This window comes from Mesocricetus auratus, unplaced genomic scaffold (genome assembly GCF_017639785.1).
Source record: "Mesocricetus auratus isolate SY011 unplaced genomic scaffold, BCM_Maur_2.0 Super-Scaffold_100021, whole genome shotgun sequence".
NCBI classification, from domain to species: domain Eukaryota; kingdom Metazoa; phylum Chordata; class Mammalia; order Rodentia; family Cricetidae; genus Mesocricetus; species Mesocricetus auratus.
The window spans coordinates 32,702,287-32,715,472 of NW_024429202.1; the positions used below are offsets into that span (position 1 = coordinate 32,702,287).

The 13,186-nt window shown below is 42.6% G+C and overlaps 1 protein-coding gene across 1 annotated transcript in view; it reads left to right on the forward strand.

The window, feature by feature from the left end:
* The window catches only part of LOC101826458 (interleukin 18 receptor accessory protein), a 33,790-nt gene that overhangs the window by 9,125 nt on the left and 11,479 nt on the right, over window positions 1-13,186 (forward strand). The window contains exons 8-10 of the mRNA XM_040729516.1: window positions 5,918-6,068; window positions 10,186-10,251; window positions 12,367-12,490. Of these exons, the coding sequence (XP_040585450.1) occupies window positions 5,918-6,068; window positions 10,186-10,251; window positions 12,367-12,490 (341 nt within the window). The remainder of the gene's footprint in view (window positions 1-5,917; window positions 6,069-10,185; window positions 10,252-12,366; window positions 12,491-13,186) is intronic.

Genomic DNA, 13,186 nt, shown 5'->3' on the forward strand with positions numbered 1-13,186 from the left:
AACACCAGGATCGCTTTGGTACTGTTGTAACCGCTTGTTAGTAGGACCCGAACATGAATGAAAATCCCCATTGGTGTCTTAAGTGACCTCACCAGGGCCAGGGGGGTTTTCCTCAGTGCTGACACACATGGATGTGGGGCTGATTCTCAGTCCTGTGTTCCGTGGAAGCTTTGCACATGTATTTGCCACTTCCCCTAATCATTTCCATTTGGTTTAGCTCTTGTAGGGACTGGAGCCTTTGGGCGCTATGTGAGCCACCTACCATGAAGAGCTGGTGAGCAGGTTGAGACTGGCCAGACCCACAGCTTAAAGTGCTTCTAAAAAGGGAAGATAAATGATAACTTGGATTCTAGTTTTGGAAGCTGTTTGCAAGGCTGATCTATCGGCCAGTTCTGTTGTTCTCACTGTAAACACCTCCCCCCCCACATTCCTGGGGAGCTCTATATACAGCTAGCCACTTGCTGTACAGTGCATGCCGTAGATGAGGGACCCTTTTCTTCTTGTGAACACAGTATTGATGCTGCCTGCAATTCCTTCAGCTTTTCGATAACCGTGTTGTGTGGGTCAATCATGCTGTTGTGGCCAAGTTAGGCTTTTTCATAAGAACTACAGCCAGGCAATTTGAGGAACATTCTCAATTGTGTGCCTAGAATTCGAGTTTGTGACTCACATTCCTAACTTCACATGCACTCCTGTTAGATTCTAACACATTGGTTTTCACTCGCCATTCTGTGTGTTAAGAAATTGGAAATTTGAGTTTATAATTTTATAATCCAGCGTACTAGCTATCATTCTTAGAGTTGTGAATCGCATAGGTAACATAAACAGTGATACGTGATTCTTTTTATATAATTTTAATTTTTATTAAAATATTGTGTCACACAATGCATTCCGATTATGGTTCCCTTCACCCAACTCCTCTCAGGTCCCACATCCACATCCATCACCATACACCCACATACACACACTTTCTTTCGCTCTCTCATTAGAAAGCAACCTGGCAACTACAAAACCAAAGAAGCAAAACAGAATAAGACAAACCACCAAACAGAAAACAAAAACAAAGAAAAAGCACAAGAAACTCATTTCACGGCAGGCATACACAGAGACCCCTTAAAAACACTAAATCCTGAACTATTCTATATAAACAAAACCCGCAAGGGTCAAAAAACGTGTGTGTAGTTGGGGGGTGGGGAGGACATGTGATACTTAAGGCCCTGTAAAACTGCTGCATGGGCTTGCACTATAGAGTTCGCAGCTGTAGTTTCTGGAGCAATCCTCCTAGCTGCACATTGTCATCATCTGGGGGCATTACTGTTCAGTTGTCTGCAAAGACACTCTCATTCGGCTTATAAGGATCTTAAGGATCTTCTTGCTTAACAGGGAGATCATGAAAGTCTTTGCCAAATTATACTCCAGAGTGAAGACAGAATTTGCCTACCATGAGCCTCTAATCTAAGTTTCCAGTTATACAGGAAAATGAGATGACTTTCATAAGGTGATAGTTAGCAAGCACAAGCTGGCTGATATTAGCCATTACCCCCTTGCCAAGTACTCACAAACCATCTGTTAATCATTTACTCAGTACTTTGGCTAGGGACCGACGTAGGACCCATCGTTAAAATTTTCTGGTTTAATTATTTCCTGGTATATTAAAAGAAATATTACTACATGATTGCAGAATAAATTTCGCATTGTCGGGTAATTGGAGCAAGAGATTGTGCAATGGGACTTACTAAGAAAGATTAATATTGTAACAGAAACAGAACAGCAAGAAGTCTATTCAGTGACAGGTTAGCAAATTGCTCAGTGTGTGAAGCAGAGTTCTTGTGCAGTATAAACTCTACTGGGTTGGAAATAAAAACTGTGGGTTTCTCATGAGGCTGGGAGATTGGGGCCCTGCTGGCATGTTTGAACTTTCCTTGTGTGTATTCTCAACTGCAGAACTTGCGATGGGAGTAGAAAGAAGGTAGGGCCCGTTTTCACAGAAGAAGGGTAATAATCAAATGCTTTGATAAGGACCAGCTAAAGAGGTAATCATAATATTTAAGATGTTTTATGGCTTAAAATATATTCACGGCATGTATCAACTTTTAGAATGTAAAAACTGATTCCATCATAGATGTGAAGATATCCAGACATGATTATGAGTTAACCATGAAGAACCATTTGAAGCTCATCAAGGAAAACTGGCTAACAATGTCGATGCAGGTGGAGGGAGCCCAGATGGGACTCCAGTGTTGCCTGACTTTAGACAGCACCATTCCTAGAGAATCCGGTGCTGTGCTGCCTGGTAGTAAAACTTCAGGACAGCACATTACAAAATCACGATTGCCCTCTTACTAAGAATGGCTTTGTTCTTCCCCTTGCATGTACACCTAAACATGTTTTTAGCACCTTCATGTTTTTTCACTTGTTCTTTCTAGGACTCCTGACTCTTCACACAGTGCTCCTCCTTTGTACTTTTGTTTTCTAAGGTTTCACCTCCGAGCATCACACAGTACTCTGGGCAGATGCATCTGCCTCTCTCTCCTGCCAGGCCTGCCTTCTATTGAATAATCTGATGAGTTTCCTTTCTCTCTGCATAAGTTTCTTTTTCCCAATGTCTTTGACATTTCTTTTGAGTTCTGTTTCACAAAAGTCTTTTGATGACACACACCGAGTTGTGACCACCATCTATAAAATGAAGAAGTGGTCTACTCGGTTCCCTGGATTCACCCTCCTCAATGGTCTTAGTGTTGGTACTCTGTATCCTCATTCCATCAGCTTCTCAGCAGATTTGCTGCATGCCTGTACTCTATGTTTATATATTCTTTGTATGCTCTTACTGGGTTCTCTAAAGTTTTATCTCCGGACTTCCCTTCTTCTTCTTAGCTTCATTATTGACTGGGGTATTCTTGATCTTTGCCATCACCTGATAAATATTTAAGCTCTCTGTCTCTGCCTCTTGCCCTGGCTCTTCATCCTGTCTTGTAACCACTCCCCAGGAGCAGTGTGGCCCACTCAGACTCTTTGATACCTTAGGGGAAGTTCTTTGTTGGGCCACAGGAACTGGCCCAGACACTTGGAGGTATGTGTGGGGAGTGTGTGTGGGGATTCTTGCTTCTACCTGTGACTGCCAATGGAAGGGAAATTCCTCAATCAGTAAATGAAACTCTTAGTCAGAAAAACTATGTTTTATATTCAGTTCTCTCATTTACTAGGCGTTCTCATGCTGACTTTCATTTAAACTCTAACGTATTTGTCTTCTCATTTGTAAAATGAAAAACCAAATCCATGCAAATCCCAAATCAGAGACTCCTTTGGACAAGGGATAGGTCACATGGGGAGAAAGAGGAGATGTGGTCCATGAAAGAGGCACACTGAGACAGATTGTTCTTTAGGTGAGCGCTTTACTAAGGAGGTTATACCACAGACAACACTCAAGCTTCCGAAGAAAGAGCCATGTATTCCTAAAGGACCCTGAGGGAGGTGGTGAACCCTCCACCAGGAAGCAGCAGAGATATTTGGCCCCTTTGGGAGAGCTGAGAGAAATATTGAAGGTCACAGCAGGTGGCCTGATGTGTGAGGCAGCGGTGTGTGGAAGGTTTATGAATGAATGATAACCACATATGATCATACATAAAAGAAAAGCTTACAGTCTATGTAGAGAATGGGTTCTCACAATTTTCTCATTTCTAGTATTTCTTTTCTTCTGATTATAGTTGTAAGAGATCTGCTCTTGGTACTCATGGGAAGCTAGAAGGTCACTTAGCACGGAAACATTATATATGAGTTAGGCTGCAGTAGAGCAGTGATAACCATCCTTCCACAGACATTGATGGAGTCCCTACTGTGTGCTAACCCCTGGTGATAGGAAGGTGGTTTGAACTCATCTGTACTTCACTCTCTGTGAGCTCCATAGCCAGCTGCTTGCCACTTTTCTTAAAATGTCTTTTGTCACGAGACTCTCCTGTTTGAAATCCTTACATTGTGCATTCCTAAATTCACACACCCTTAACGAAGCTGTTTTAGTACAGAAACAAGTATCAAACACATCCAGAGTCCACCTTGGCCTCATTTCCCATGACCGCCCATACTTCACTTTACACTTTATGTCATATTAAAGTGGCTTTCGCTTTAACTGGTTCCTCTCTATTCTTCAGAACTCTGCAAAGACTCAACGAGTCAGCCCCATTACATGTGAGCGGAGATATGCTGACAAGTAGTCCCCGAGTACTCTATATAGCGTGACAGAAAAGCCGGAGACTCAGGGCCTGGAGACCTAGAGTCTGCTGAGGGGCGGGGACGGCGTTTATTCCTTTCCACCTACCCAGGATTATTAGTTACCTAGAAACAACGACTGCGCTCAACAACTAGCTATAGACAAGGATGCGTCCCATGGCTCACTTACTGTAAAAAGGCAGTGCCCGAACTTCTGTTTGCCTCCAAGATCCTGGATATGTGGGGTGGCAGTTCTTCTAGAAACAAGTGATGATTTTGTTACCAAAACCTGAGTCCTGTTGGAGCTGTGGCTGGAGCTGCAGCCTGTGCTCTGGTGAAGCAGTGGAGGGCTTGCAAATCCAGGGATCCCATAGAGCATGCCTCCTCCGGGACAGACAGGTGTACAAAGGGGTGGTAGTGGAGAATGAGACCAGCTGGGTCCTTGAGGAGCTATGGCCGTCATCAGACATCATCTGAAAAGCAAATGCATTCACTGAAGGATCCTAAGAGACAGTTCTTACTGAGTTCAGAGTCAAATGACGGTTTCTTAGCATTCTCTATATCTATCTCTGCAATTTGCTACAAGATGCAAGTCACACAGGGATTATACAGCTATCATATCATGAGATAACTCAGAAGAATTAAGAATTATTCTGATGGATAAAACCAGTACAAAGGTTGTATTTGGCCTTATAGTCCTGTGAATGAAGCGGCTGTTTCTTGCTGTGGATTCTTCCTGTAGCTTATTCCTTTCTGCAACAAACTTGGAATTTGCTTCCCACAGTTTAACACTATCTGAACATTTTTACTGGGAACAAATTCCCCCACACAGCTGAAGTTTACTGATTACACTCCCTAGCTATGTGTAAAACCTGTCCTCATTAACAGGTCCTAGCTTACTGACTACATTCCATAGCTATGAGTGAGGCCTGTTACCCACTACCAGGTCCTTGTTCTCTTCTTCATTTTAATTGCAGAGATCTGCCTTCCTGCAGTTACCCTTATTGATCATTACATAGTCCAGTTTATTTACTTGGTGTGTTTTATTTACAATTTAATTTTATATTCAAAATAAATATCTGTTTGTTTTTGTTTTTCGAGACAGGGTTTCTCTGTGTAGCCCTGGCTGCCCTGGGAACTTGCTTTGTCAACCAGGCTGGCCTTGAAATCAGAGATCCACCTGTCTCTGCCTCCTGAGTGCTGGGGTGAAAGGTGTTGGCCATCACACCTAGTTCTTACATTCAAGTTAAATTTACTGAATGAGAGTAATTTATAGATTGCTTTTACCTAAAACCTATTAAGTTTCTCAAGGTGCATTTATACACGCATGTACATACGCACACGCATGTGAACACACTTGCATTGCCATTCTTAATCACAGGAGCACATAATTTAGTTAAATTTAAGTTAGGCATCATTCCTGAGAACACTGGACAGTCTAAAATCCTCTTGCACCACTGAGTCATGCTATGGAAACACTAAGTCCGTAGCGCTTTGTAAGCTGATTGGAGTCAGCTTTTTTACAGTGTCAGGAAATGCCACTTGTGCGACCTCAGACTGTTACACTAGAGTGTATCTTCATTCTACGGGATACCTGTGTTTCAAACTGTGTTCCATGATTTGAATTTGTGAAGCTTTTCTTATGTGTGAAAATGAATATTAATAAAAACTCTGAGGTTGCAGAAAGGTGATCAATTCTTGTCTTTTGGACTAGGATGGAAGACTCCTGCCTGAGTATAAGAACAGCATCATTAAGTTGGGTGCCATTTATGACTCTTACCAGGGCTTGTATGTGTGCGATTACACTCAGTCGGATAATGTGAGCTCCTGGACAGTCCGAGCTGTGGTTCAAGTGAGAACCATTGGTAAGTGAGGCTTTTTCTGAACTCTGGCTGACCAGTGAAAATCCTCTTCCTTTGGTTAAGTAATTATTTCCCTTTAGAGAAGAAAAGAGATATTTAGCGGCTGGCAACCCTTAAAAGGCTGTGTGTTGGCAAAAACTGAGGTTCAATCCCACAAAGAGACTCAGTTCTGGGTCATGTTCATGTTGTCACAAGCTGGAGTATCTATTCCTTTCCCTCTGGTTTCTTTTTGCAATAAATTTTAATATGCATTAAATATTTTATAATTTAAACATGTATTAGATATTTCATACTTGAAACAAGAAATGGCATTCATAGGCCTATTTAAAATGTGTCAATGTTTTTCCACATGTTTAAAATCGTGTTCTTATAAAGAGAAGCCTTCCTGCCAGCCTGGTTCCAGAACCGCATCAGTCCCAAATAAACACAAAGGAGGCTATATTAATTATGAAGTTGTTGGCCTTGCTTGTTTCTTGCTGGCTAGCTCTGACTTAAATATTTATCCCAAAATTGTTAATCTAAGTATTTCTCTTATCAGAGAAAAGTTTCCGGGCTTCTTACCCCTATGGCGGTTACATCTTGACTCCCTGTGTTTCTCCTACCCAGAGTCCTCCTGGACTCCTCGTCTCACCTATCTTGCTTTCCTATTGGCCAACAGTGCTTTATTGACATATACACAGGACTTCCCCCATCATGTTCTTTTATTTTTTAAAAAAGGAACATTGATTGCTGCTACAGCTTGAGATCTGGGCCCCAATCCCCTTCCAAGAGGCATCCATAGTTTAGAGACTAAATCAGTGTTTCTCAACCATCCTAATGCTGCCACCCTTCAATACAGTTCCTCATGTTGCAGTGACACTCAACCATAAAGTGTAATTTCGTTGTTACAAATCATAAGGCAAATATTGGTGTTTTTCGATGGTCTTAAGTGACCCCCATGAAAGAGTCATTTGACCCCAAAGGGTCATGACCCACAGGTTGAGAACCACTGATCTAGATGCTTAGCATTTCTGCTTTTGTGTTTTCCGATACATGTGCAAACCCATTTTATCCATTGATAAAATACAATACTGCCTTTTACACCTAAAACACACAGTATTATATTAAGGTAATGCATGCCAGTTCACACCCCTTATTAATGATGAGCAAATTTTCAATATTCCTAAAAAAAATTTAGGGGAAGGTATGAGATGTTTTGATTGGTAGAAAGTAGTTTGTTTTTTCCTCCTAATTAATTGTTCCCTGATTAACAGGGAAGTTAAACCTCTCATCCTGTATTTGCTACCCTTTTGGATTGAGTCTCCCTTCCACAGCTCTTTGCTTGGGTCATTTTTACCCGATCTACAAATAACAGCACAGCTAAATGCTAGTTGTAAGCCATTTAGCCCTGGCTTCTGGGGTTAAAACATAACAGAATGAGTCATTTGTGCTTGTACCAAAAAGCAACAGGATGTCTGACTCTGTTCTCAGTGAAAACTCTAATGAAGTGTACTTCTGGTTTCCTTATTGCAAGATGCAGTCCAGTTGGAGTGCGTTAAGATGGAGACACTTCTGCTTATTCCCAGTCCCTGCTCTTCCCATGGCTTTATTGTGTAAGAGGGTGCTCCTGAGTGGAGAAGTTCTGTGTACAGCACACTCTAGCATCACTATCTCCAGCAAGTGACATTCAAATGTGCTTTTACTCAGCCATCCACTGACCCCTAAGTTCTCAGTGATGGGATTCACTTTCCTCTTCCTCTTGAAGGTTATCACATCAAGGGCATTCATTCCTGTCCGTCACTGTGGCCCGTCCTTCTCATTTAATGATTTTCCTCCATATACCTATAGAATAGATACCAAAGATACCAAGCTTCTGTGGTAAATTTGGATTAAGGATTAGTGCCCAGAGATGTTCTCTGACTTCTAAGAACTGGCTATTTTATGGGTCAGAAAGACAGAAAGCAGGAGGTCATTTCCCAGTGCAGAAGGAGAAGAAGGAGCAGTGGTCATGTGTGAGGTCCACCAGGTCTGACACTGGTGAAGCGAATCCAAGCAAGACCACTGGGAAAAGAAGAATGAACAATGACATTCACTCTACCGGGAAGAGAGGGGTGGATGGTACCATTCATTCTTGTAGAGACAAAAGCTAATTGACATCCAAAAATCATGAGAAAAAAAAACAGGATGCAGATGAAGAAGAGAAGGTCAGAGAACAGGGTGGGGAGTGGGACTCTGAGATCAGGGCCTACTTTATACTCTAAGCTAGAGTTTCAAGTTTTTGTTTCAGTCTTCATTATGTATGGAGATTTTTGTGCTCATTCATTTGTTTCCGTTTTTCGGAGACAAGATCTCCCTGTGTATACCAGGCTAGACTATCATTCACATGAAGCCTAAGCTGGCCTCAAACTTGTGATCAAAAAACTCCTTAGTGCTGGGATCATAGGTATGTGTTACTGCTTCTGACAAGTTTGGAGTTTTATCCAAGGGACACTAGGAGACCACCCAGTACTGCAAGAATCATGAAGAGACTTGTGTCCAGGCTAGATCTAACAAGAAGAAGCAGTATATTTGAGATTGAGTATGGAGGCAGGGGAGACATTGTTGATTCAGGCAACTTCCAGTAGGGGCACAGCAAAGGTTATGAATTGAAAGGGATGGGCCTAGAAATACACAAGAAATGCTTCTGTGAGAATTTGGGGTATGGGAATAGGAAAAGTCAAAGAGGAGAGTCAACGTTGAGATGTCTTCTACTGATATTGAACAAGGTGAAGGCAGGTGGGGTCAGCAAGCTTGATTGACAGAAGCAAACGGTGCCCCCGGAAGAGGAAGGAATGGAGTTTCTGAGTCAACAGAACAGGGTGCGCTTTACAAGACAAATGAAAAAAACAGAACACGGACATTCTAGTTTCTAAGGGGGTCAATCAGTAAATGCTAGCTCCGTTTAATAAGCATGGAAGACAAAGAAGAGGAGAAAAGTCTAAGGAGGACAGTAAATACCAACATGGAAGGACTTCAGTCATAGTGCTGGCGATGAAGAGGGGGTGTTTAGGCCAATGATGGAGATGCCAGGGCTGGAGATGAGAGTGTGAGACTGTCAGAGTGTGAAGAGGGGTTCTGGGACTGAGCCCTGGGCTGTTTGCCACGTGGGGAAAGAGAGAGAGAGAGAGAGAGAGAGAGAGAGAGAGAGAGAGAGAGAGAGAGAGAGAGAGAGAGAGAGAGAGAAGGAGGAGGAGGAGGAGGAGCAAGATCTCCGTGAAACGCACATCAGCGTCTGGGGAAGGGAGAAGTTTATGGTGTGCGAGCAAAATGCCTTTGGAGGCCAAGATCATCAGGAGGATGCGGTGAGAAGTGGGGGTGCTGATGGCACAAGAGGGACGGGGTAGATGAGGAAGCCAGTGAGAAGTGAGAGTCATAGATGCTGTCAGCGGATGCTGCTACTTTCCCTGGAGACAGAATAACTTCAGAAGAAGGCAAAACAATGGAGGAGCCTTTGAATTTCTGTGGCGGGAAAGAAAAAGGCAGAGTAAAATCAGAGGCTAGATGCCCCTCCCGTCTAAGCTAAACCACGAGTTTAAGGTTGAGGGGTGGGTAGTTTTGAATCTCAGTTCCTTGGGCAGGTTGTCCCTCTTGGCTGGTGACTCAGTCAAATGGCAACAAGGAGAAATCTCGTAGCTAGCTGACACAGACAGAGACGTAAGTCTCAAGTGTGGGTGTGGGGGGTTGTAACTGTAGGGGTGTGTGAGTATGTAGTTGTGTGTGTGTAGGCCAGAGGACAAACTTGGGTTTTATGTCTCAGGTATAATCCATCATTTCTGTTGACACAGAGTTTCACACTACCCATGTGGGCTAGGCTGGCCAGCTGGCAAGCCCCAGCTACCTGCTTGGTTCCATGGATCAAACTCAGATCCTTGGGCATGTGTGGCCAGCACTGTACTGACAAAGCTATCGCTCCAGCCCCAAAGAAGCAACTTTCTGAGTGACAATCCCAATTCCCAGATTTATGCATTCTGGGTAAAATGAGCAAACAAAGAAACAGAGCACTAGAAACTTAAATCAGTTTTGAGTGGATACTCCCAAATCTTCAGCAAGCAGGTCTTCAGATTTCTTAACGCAAAGGGCAATTTTTGTTTTCATCTTTCAGTTACAGACATCAATCTAAAACCGGACATTCTGGATCCCATCACAGACACTCTGGAAGTAGAGCTCGGTAAGTTGCTGGATAGTAGCATACCTGATGACCCTGTGCTTCAGGGAATAGATCAAAGTGTGACATAAAGGGCCATTAGGCTTTCAAGTAAGTATTGGCCGTAAACCTTGACTTGGTCCCAGCTTTTGTCACCTTCTAAGCCCCAGTCGATAGATCTGCCCCTCACTGTCGAATGCTGATCTTGCATTGAGATAGAGTGAGGAAACATATTCAGTGCCTGGAGAACTAAACAAGATAAACAGTTTTTAAATTCTTCCCAGGAAAAAAGTGTACATACATGCATATATGTGCATATATTTCCATTTAGTTTGTGTGTATGAATTTATAAAGTTAGCATTAACTCTTATGAATATGACACTTGAGCCGTTCATTAGGAAAATTACAGCACTGCATCTCTTGCTCAAATGTATTCCAAAATGACGCCTTCTTCTGGGGAAAAGGAGAAATTGACTTTCATCTGACTGCCTTTTATTATTTTTGTCAAATTCGACCATTTATTGCTTTACACATAGCCAAGCAGAAATTTTATATCATAGAGCAAATTGTGGTGTTTCCGTGCAACATTTATCATTTCAAATGCTAAAGGAAGATTTAGTTTTTGTGCAAAGAATTGTAAACAAATTGTTATTTCATTGTATTGCCAGTAGGTGGCGGTAGTGGCCCGTTCTGGGGTTAGAGCTGGTCAAGAGGAAAAACAGGAGAATGGAAAGAAAAGCAATTCATTAAAAATAGGACTTTGGACTCCCATAGAACGATGTGAGGTGTACTCTCACCCTGAACTCTTGGGGAAGGGTCTAGGCCCTGCCCTATATGAAATGACAGACTATGGACACCCCCATGGAGGGCCTCACCCTCCCTGGGGGAATGAGGGGATAACGGGGTGGGGGGGTGGGGGGAGGGCACGGGAGGAGGGGAGGGAATGGGAGAGGGACCTGGAACTGACTTGTGAAGCAACCTCGTTTCTTATCTAAATTTAAACTGGAAAATAAAAAAAAAGAAAAGACAAAAAAAATATACAGACAAGTTGTGTAAGGTACCAGTGAATTTTAATGCATTGCTTGTGGGAAGAGATTAAGATCCAAAGAGGAATTTTCTAATGGATTCTCTACCTATCTGTCCAGAAGTCATCTCAACGTGGAGGACAATCCTCACAGCGGTGGTAGGCAAAGGGAGGGTGTTCAGTAGCATGCAGGGCTCACCCATGGTGCAGTGAGCGGGAGAACAGCTGAGAATCTAAATAGTTTCCTCCATAAAGCAATGTTGTCAGGGAAGCCCAGTTCTTACCTCAAAGGTGGCAAGAGAGGTAGGAGTGACTGGGACCCTGGAACACAGATTTGGGTTACCTACCCCAAGCCCATGTCCTGGTGGGGAAACAGTTCCATGGCAACAGAAAAAGGAAATAATAAATTAAGACACTTTCCAAGTACACTGGGTGAGAGCTCTGTCACCCAGGTTACAGCCCAGGGGGAGACCTGAGCTATAGTCCCAAGGGCTGTCACCCCACAGTTTTAGCATTTTTGTTGATGGAAGACAGTGGTTTGTTAAGGTAACACATTCCTTTAAAAAAATCTAACACACCCTAATATTCACAAGGACGTAAAGTCAGCTACAAAGCTAATCAAGGAATGACTGTCAAGGAGGACAACAAAGCCTGGGATAAATTATGACAAGGCTTTGAACCTAGAATATTCTAACACTCCCGACATCATTGAGGCCCTGACAATCACTTAGCCTTGTGGAAGGTTCAGAATAAGTGTGTGGGGTTTTTTCCCCTTCAGGAATTTTTGTGCATGGTAACCTCATGACATTTGTTCATTCAATATGTAAGCATCGATTAGTAGGATGATCTTTTTGATGAGTGGGCTGTTCACAGAGCTCCAACTTTTCCATGGTGATACGATCGTGAAATCCTCCTGTTAAGGACATAGCTACTCAGTTGAGATACACACGCTGGCCAGAAGGAGGTGTGTTGCTAGGTGGGATGTGTTGATGCTTGGTTACAACTGGTACCCACTGCCACGAACCTGTCTGCATCCCAATGCAGCCTCTCCTCTTCCTGTCACATCGGCACTCTGACACGCTTCCTTCCTGTTTCCCCGACCTCTGCATTTTCAGGAAAGTCTTTGACTCTACCCTGCAAAGTCCAATTTGGCTTCCAAAGAGACTTCCAGCCTGTAGTAAAGTGGTATGTCAAAGAATCTACTCAGGAGTGGGAAGTCAAAGTATTTGAGGAGAAACGGTAAGAAAAAGCTAGTGAACTTTAGTCATTGCAACCCAAGCTAGATGCTTTCAAACCTTTAGAAATTGCTAAAATACATTGAATTAACATTGTGGTGAAAATAAAAATACATGAATTGTATCTATCCATCTATCTATCTATCTATCATCTATCTATCTATCTATCTATCTATCTATCTATCTATGTCTCATCTATCATATTAGTTTAAAACTTTCAGGCTCTCCATTTCTTATGCAACCATAAACTGAACTAGGCATGCATAGCAGTTAGTCAATGATTGAACAATATACAATAATGGTCCCTCCCCTAAGACTGTATCACTTAGTAATGTTGGGACCATCTTGCCTATGCTACATACACTATGACCTTTGCACGGTGGTTTATAACACCCTAGACTGTGTTAACATGTTTTTAATTTAATTTAGTTTTTTAATTTTTTGAGACAGGGCTTTGTGTATTTCAAACTGGCCTCAAACTCTATGTAGACAAGGATAAACTTGAACTTCTTAAGTGCTGTAAATACAGGATTGTATCACCACACTCTCTGTATGTGGTGCTTGGGATCTAACCCAGAACCTCATGAATGCTCAGTCAGCAGTCTACCCACTGAATCAACCACAGCCAAAGTTCTTTCTTTTTGACTTTCTTTGTTTCTTTCTTTGCTTCTTTCTTTCTTTGTTTCTCTCTCTGCCTCTC